The 7,384-nt window shown below is 45.4% G+C and overlaps 1 protein-coding gene across 5 annotated transcripts in view; it reads right to left on the bottom strand.

Annotated features, from left to right (window-relative positions):
- RIPOR2 (RHO family interacting cell polarization regulator 2) overlaps positions 1-7,384 on the bottom strand; it is a 206,525-nt gene that overhangs the window by 25,749 nt on the left and 173,392 nt on the right. For 3 of the 5 annotated variants that reach the window (XM_019668180.1, XM_019668177.1, XM_019668178.1), the window contains exons 10-12: positions 5,540-5,665; positions 5,071-5,219; positions 2,778-2,907 (exon numbers count right to left, since the gene is read on the bottom strand). In XM_019668180.1, the coding sequence (XP_019523725.1) occupies positions 2,778-2,907; positions 5,071-5,219; positions 5,540-5,665 (405 nt within the window). Of the gene's footprint in view, positions 1-2,229; positions 2,380-2,777; positions 2,908-5,070; positions 5,220-5,539; positions 5,666-7,384 lie in introns of all 5 variants that reach the window. The other 2 variants (XM_019668176.1, XM_019668179.1) reach the window with 1 other exon arrangement.

The following is a 7,384-nucleotide window of genomic DNA, read 5'->3' as shown; positions in this document are numbered from 1 at the left end:
AACCAGGGCCCTCTGGCATCCCAAGCCAGTTCTTAACCAACGCGCCACTCGGCCGGCCCCCAGATTTGACTTTTAATTTAAATGGTAAATACGTAATTTCATTATATATAAAGCAATGAATTATCATAATAGTGTTGGGAATAACAAAAATATCACAGCAAGTGACATGGGGAGCAGATAGGAAGACAAGGCCCCCACCCCCAATCTTCCTCAGTAGCGCGGCTAGTTCCATCACTGCTGGATCTGGGGCCACTAGATCCCAACACCTGCAGTCAAGTCACCCCAGCTCTCCAGTCTCTCTGGTTGGAAAGGGATTAATTTTAACCACAGGAAGAGTAAAAGTGAGTCACTGGGGCACTCAAGTAACCTCTCAGGCTCAGTTTCCTCACCTCTAAAACGGAGTGTTTTCCTCTGTTAGTGATTATAGAACCGTGCTTTCAGAGCGCTGGTGGTGGGATGGATAAAGAGTTCCAGGGACCCTCCTCAGGAGTTGCAAAGGGGGGGTGAGTTCAGGTTCCTCTTCTCCACCCCAGCTTGTTTACTTCCGTTCCTCCCTCCTCAATTTGTATACCCCCCATACATGTGATGCCTCTGGGAGAGATAAGTGGAGGGCTTCTGGGAGAGATGGGTGAAGGAGCCCTGCTTCCTGGACTTCGTCTGGTGGAGGGGGGGGGGGTCCCTTAGCATCTCACCGAACCCTGGGGTCCTCCAGTGGTCCTGCCCATCCTTGTCTCATCTTCAGCACACACATGTTGTGGCAGCTCTGAGGGAAGCGGGAGGCACTGGCTACGCAGTGGAGCTGGGCAGTCAAGATTCTTATTCAAATTCCAAACTCCTCCCCAGTATTTCTCTTGGGTCTCACATTCCCCAACCCACTTTGCTCCTACTTAAGTGACACATGTTGAGTTAGAAGTTGAGATGACTTCCCAAGGGAAGGCCTATAGACAGGTACTGCCTGTTTTAACTGAGGTATGATATAATGAGGTGGGACCCAGCAAGGGGCTGGTGCCTGGGAGAGAGTTGGTCCTGGAACACAGCCTTATAGGGCCCAGAGATATAGGACAGGGGGAGGAGGAGGGAGTGCATTCTAGAAGAAGCTGTGTGTGTGCAAAGTGTGTGTGCAAGGACGGGAGGTCTTGAGAGGGTGCAGCTATGGTGCAGCTGGAGGGCAGTGGGAACTCAGGGGTTTTCAGGCAGGGAATGAATCGTGGAGAGGTGGGAGGTAGGAGGTGCGCCCACCAAATGTCCGTGGAGAATGGGAAAGGCCACTCTGAAGACCTTTGTGTTTATGCAAAAGGCTATAGGGGCCTTCAAGTTTTTTCTAACCTTGCTCCTGTTTAAACTATGCTGTTAAAACCTCTACCAATGCCCTCCCACAACCCCCAACTTGCAGCATATGAGTGCAAATACACACATTGCATTGACAGCTGCAGATACAACTAGTCAGCTGTTCTGGTTTTTGGACATGTTTCCTTTCACCTGTGTTTTTTAATTCAATGAATAATAGGCAATTATTATTATTGTTATTATTATTATTATTATTATTATTATTATTAACCAGAAAGCTTTTAATCCTTTTCTCTCTGGACATTCAAAGATTACTTTTATATATCTGTAAAGAGCAGAATATTCCATGGATGTATATGTGGGGTGTATGTGTGTGTGCACATGTGTGTTCTCCTGTGACATAATGTATAACACACATAATGTAGGTTACCTACTGCCTTCTTGACTGCGAATTAGTTTCTTTTACTAAGTTAGTATAAACACGTGTTTGTTATTATAGTAAACACTACAATAAACTAAGACTAAGAACCTCTTTAAATAAAAAATAGTTCTAGTAAAATTGGTTTAAATCCTGAGTCAAGCGCCAGCTTTTGAATGTGAAAATCGCGCATAAAGATTGATATGATAAACTAGTTTATCTTGTGAAATAAAATCTTCTTTGAGCTTAAGTGTAATTGTATTTACTAAAAGTGAAAATCTTGTTACCGTGGATATCTTTGCCACCACAGAGAAAAATCACAGCACAGAAACAGGACTGTTGGAAGGACAAACGGCCTCTCCAACCAAGTCGCATGCAAGACCGAGTGCCCCAGCCAGGGGACAGGACAGGTGTAATCATTACCCAGTGAGCAAGACAGAGAAGATAAAACGGGAGACATGCCAGAGCACACATGCCACAAGCCCCCGAAGCCACGTCACACCAGGCAGGCCACCCACACTCACATAAAACTCTAGCACGGCCTTGGGTCTCAGCCTGAGGGAGGGCAGGTCACTGAAAGAGCGGCTGCGGTGCAGCTTGGCAAAGAAAGAGTCTTGCAAGGCACTCAAGACAGACAGCCGCCGGGGCTTGTCTGGTGAAGGGTGCAACCATCTCTTCAGAAGTCAAAGCAAGATGGGGAGGAGGTTAGTGGAAAGCATCAGGTTACCATTTGTGTTAGCTTTTTAGCAAGCGTTTCTGATTAAAACATCCACTTCTTTAAAAGGCTAATCTTAGAAAATATTCAGAGAAGTCTACATGTTATTATCAAAGCAACAGGTTAAGTGGGTGAGGGGAGAGGAAAGACAGAGAAGAAAGGTTCACCGCCTGTGTGCATACAGCCAAAGGCGTCAGGAGTGTGTCTTCTTATTCCTGCTTGATGAGGGTGAACTTTAAGAACAACATTATTAGGAGTTACTGAGAATCCCTAATGCGTCTGTCAAGCACTTCAGATATGGGGTGCAAGCATTGCCTCAAGCTCATGTCTCTACTCCAGAAATCACACTGAACTTACGAAGAAGGGGTGATCTTTGAAGGTGGGCGTTTCCGGGGTGCCCTGGCTGTATATGGACATCCTCCTCTGGAGGGCTGCCGCCTTGTTCCCAGTGCCTGAAGATGGGGTCACGTCCTCCACGTCAAATGGACTGGAAAACAACAGGTCCCAGTGAAGGCACATTGTTAGAGTCACCTATAGTCACCAGACTGCAGGCCAAGAAAGCACCTCATTTTACTAAAGTCGACTTTAACCAATGGGAACTGGGCTGGTTTGGGCCAAGTTGGTTTGCCAGAAAATAAACCAAGAGAAAAGAAAAGTAGAGCAGAAAGAAACCTGAGTCTAAGACCCACCTAAGGGACCACAGATTATCATCACAGCTTTAAGCATAATTTATCTATACACCTAAATATATCTCTTTCTCATTAATATTAGGAACATATTAGTACTTGCCCCAACACAGATATTGAAGGAGTCTGTAAAAATTCTTTGAGGGGCAGGCCAGGTGGCGCAGTTGGTTAGGGAGTGAGTTCTGAGCAACAGGGTCGCTGGTTCCAGTCCCATATGGGCCAGTGAGCTGCTCCCAAGCTGAGCTGCCAACAGGCAGCCAGATGGCTCAGCTGGTGAGACAATGTTGCCGGTGCGACTCCTGCATGGGATGATGGGCTGTGCCCCTCCCCCGCAACTAGATTAAAAGCAGTGGCTGGACTTGGAGTTGAGCTTGCGCCCTCCACAACTAAGACTGAAGGACAACAACCTGACTTGGAGCTGATGGGTCCTGGAAAAACACAATGTTCCCCTTCCCCAATTCCCCAACACTGTTCCCTTCCCCAATCCCCCAATAAAATTTCAAAAATAAAGATTTTAGGGGGAATTGGGGGATGGGAACAGTGCTGGGGAATTGGGGGAAGGGGAACAGACAAGCTGCTGTCCTTTTGTTCTTCAGTCTAGTTGTGGAGGATGTTGCTTCACTGGCCCATGTTGGTATTATCATTGCGCGCTTCCTGGGTGAGGCAGATCGGTCACCGGCCTCTGAGCGGCCGCTCACGGCGGCTCTTGGCAGCTCACACCGGCTGCCAGCCGCTCATGCTGGCTGCCGGCCACTCACAGTAGCTTGTGGCAGCCCACTGCAGCAGGGGCTGCAGCCTACGCCCTCGCCGGTGACTCATAGCAGCCCAGCTCCAGGTCGAGCTGTTGTTCACCATCTTAGCTGTAGAGGGCACAGCATCACTGGCCCTCATGTGGGATCCAACCCAGGGCCCTGCTGCTCAGAGCTGGTGTCCCAAGCCAGCTCTTAACCAATGCGTCACTCAGCTGGCCCAAAAAAATAAATTTTTTTTTGAGCTTTGTAGGGATAGACATTTGAACAATACAAGAGATTATTAACAATAGATTACTGTCCAATTTAAAGAAAGCACTCAAAAATAGAATCCTGTTCACTTCAGTTGACACAGAGCCTCTTGCGTGATTGAGAGAATAACAGTCTATTTACAGTGACACCACTTATCATCATGCCATCCAGTTTATCCAGCCAGAGGAATGATCCTGTATTTGAGGTGTCCATGACCACAACTTAGGAGGAAGGGCTGGGCAAAAAGTGCTGACGCTATTCCAATAACAAGGCAACAGGGTATCTGCTGCTTCTCTTCCCTGACCCTCTATATTGGAAAGAAGAACCTGAACACTAATACTCAACACATCATTTGACTTGGTATTACACTCAGGGTATAACATCACATGTGAGCCATGTATGCATTTAATAACATAGCGTGACCTTTCTCATGGGGTAATGTCAGAAAACCACTTTCTAAGTTCACAGGTTCGACAAAATGTATCTCCTCTCCTTTGGAAGAATTCTGTTTCCGTAAGTAGTGTGGAGGGACTGAAGTTATTCAAAATTTCCCAGAGCAGTTAAAGGTATAGGAGATAAAGATAGATAAGCAATTAAAATAGCATAGTGAGAATCAGGATGTTTCTGAAGTAAAACTATTTCATTTTTGACAGTTATTTTCTTCAAAATTCGTTTACTGGAGAGACATATTTCCTCATCCATATTTAAAGGTAGAAAAGGTGGAAGGAGGCAGAATAAGAGCAGAATGGTGATAAGATAGAAGCTCTTCCTATGTTAGCAGGTGTGAACATCATGGGAGAGCTTGTTAAACAGAGTCTTGGGCCCTGAGAGATGTAAGTTTGGGGTGGGGCCTAAGAGTCAGTTTCTGGAACAAGTTCCCTGGTAATCCTGGTGGTCCATGTACCACCTTTGAGCAGCACTAGCCTGTAGCGCTATGTGGTGAAAGAAAAAAGAGAAACTTACTACCAGGTGATTTCCAGGTTCAGTTTGATGGTGCCAAGATCATTGATGTCAACAGCCACCACTTGAGGTCGGGCTGCAAATAGCTCTTTGGTTTCACAGGTCACGCTGCCCACCAGGAGATGGGTTGCCAGCCCTTTGACTTCTGTGACCTAGTAAGAGGGCATGAAGGAAAGGCCTTAGAGGAGAGCAGAGGAGGCAGATAGGACACTCTTTTCCTTGTTTACTCCTAGCCAGTTCAGTAATTTCTTTCGGAACATTGCTGAAATCAGAGGTGGGTATTTCCAAAGCCCACCTTGTACTGACTTTGCCCCCTCGATATGAGAAGGGCCGTTTTCGCCATGTACGTGTGGTACAGAGAGGAATCCGTGGGACAAGGGGACAGCAGGCAGAAGTTATGGGCGAGGTCCGCACCAGTGGGGCCATCCGGCTATGGCACCAGGAGACAAAGACGGTGACGACAACACTGTACCTTGATAGAAATTAGTCCAGCGATCAGGGGCAGGAACACCGTTTCCTCTCCGTCCCAGCTCTGCTTGCCGTTCACTTCTATTTTGCCTTTGAGCTTCCACCTCTGTCGGCCATACTTCATGAAAATCTGGGGGGAGGACACAAACGGCGCGTTTCACTGCCTTGATTGACCGAACACTGAGATCAGAGGGGAAGTAAAGGAAGCGGCTGCCGCTGCTCACTTCTGCACTATCTTCACTCCTCCCTCTTAGTGGCCACCGTTCCAGGTCTCTTGGGCTCTGGAGTGTGGAGCAGATGACGAGTGGGGAAGAGATTTCAGAAGGGGGAAAGTTCTGCATCTCTAAGGTGGGGGGTGTGAAGGATGTTCTTTAGTAAAGGTCATCACACGGCGCCCTCTGCTCATTCATGTCACAGTTCTTTCTCTGGTCAGTTCTACTTGAATAGAACAGCCATTGGACTCACTCTCCACATTCTCCAGCTCCTCTAGGGAGACAAGAGACGATCAGCTAAAATCTACCTAGCAGTCAGAGCAAGAAATAAGACCTCCATCTTCTGGATGGAGACAGAGCTGGACGAGGATTTTTGAAATCCCACATACTCTGGGGAGAGGGTGTGCAGTCTCCCCTTAGTCAGACAGCTTTACCGTTTGGGGAAAAAACCCCGCTCCCCAAGAAGTATGATTATAGGAGATTTTGGAGAAGACAGATGAAAAGATTATGTAAGTTCCCTTTTTAAGGTGGAAAAGATAAAAAGCTTTTCTACTTTATGGAGTGTGTGTGTGTGTGTGTGTGTGTGTGTGTGTGTGTGTGTGTGTAGATAGATATATATAAATTATATATATAAAAAATTTATTTTTTATTATAGTTCTGATATGTACACTACAGATGGTGCCAAAAAATGTATATACATTTTAAGAAAGGAAAACTGTATGAAAGTTGTAATACTCAATATATACTGATAACATGAATACAAGTCACATTTGACTTCTGCAATTTACAGGAGGTGCTCAAAGTGGTTACCATCAGTGTCCAGACACTTCTGATTATGGCAAACTACTAAGTAATACATACATAAAATAACATATCTTAAAATGTATATACATTTTTGGGGCAACCCGATATTATATTAGTCTCCGGTGTACAACATGGTGATTCAACATTTATATACCTTAATGTGGAATGTATTTTTGTAAAGAAACATCTAAATACTATTATTCAATCATGATACTTATGAGCAGTCACGATCCTGGACTGGATTTGGATCAGAAAAAGAAAACTGTTATAAAGTACAATATTGGGACACTTGGCAAAATATGAATATAGAACGTATATTGAATGACATTAGCTAAAGTGCCAATGTTAAATTTGCTGGTGTTGAGAGCTGTGCAATGCTTACATGAGAGAATGTCCTTCCATTTGTGAACGAAAAAGGGGCTATGTAATAAACCTGACAAGTTCAGGGGGCCACATGGCAGGCCTGACAGGCTCAGTGACCGAAAGTAAACACACAGGATGATCTGATCACAAATTCCTAGCTGGGCAGGCCATGGCAGGTAGTCATGTCCCAGGCGTGTAGCTTCCTTAGCAAAGGTCAGTCTTTGCCTTAAGTGAACCATGTCCATTATTCTTGTGCAGTTAAGATAACATACCTTTGAAATGTCAGAGTAATTTTCTTTTCTAGACCCCTCAAAAAAACAGCTATAGGCACCAGACCATGATTTGTCATTGGTATGTTGTTCCCTGAATACCATCTCTACGTGCTGTAAATGTTAATTAACTATCCTGTATCCACCAATGTAAAAGTATGTGTCTCTTCATTTTACTTTTTATCCAATCCCAGAGATTTC

This window comes from Hipposideros armiger, unplaced genomic scaffold (assembly GCF_001890085.2).
Source record: "Hipposideros armiger isolate ML-2016 unplaced genomic scaffold, ASM189008v1 scaffold_519, whole genome shotgun sequence".
In the NCBI taxonomy this organism is placed as follows: Eukaryota; Metazoa; Chordata; class Mammalia; order Chiroptera; family Hipposideridae; genus Hipposideros; species Hipposideros armiger.
This window is presented reverse-complemented; position numbering and strand designations above follow the sequence as displayed.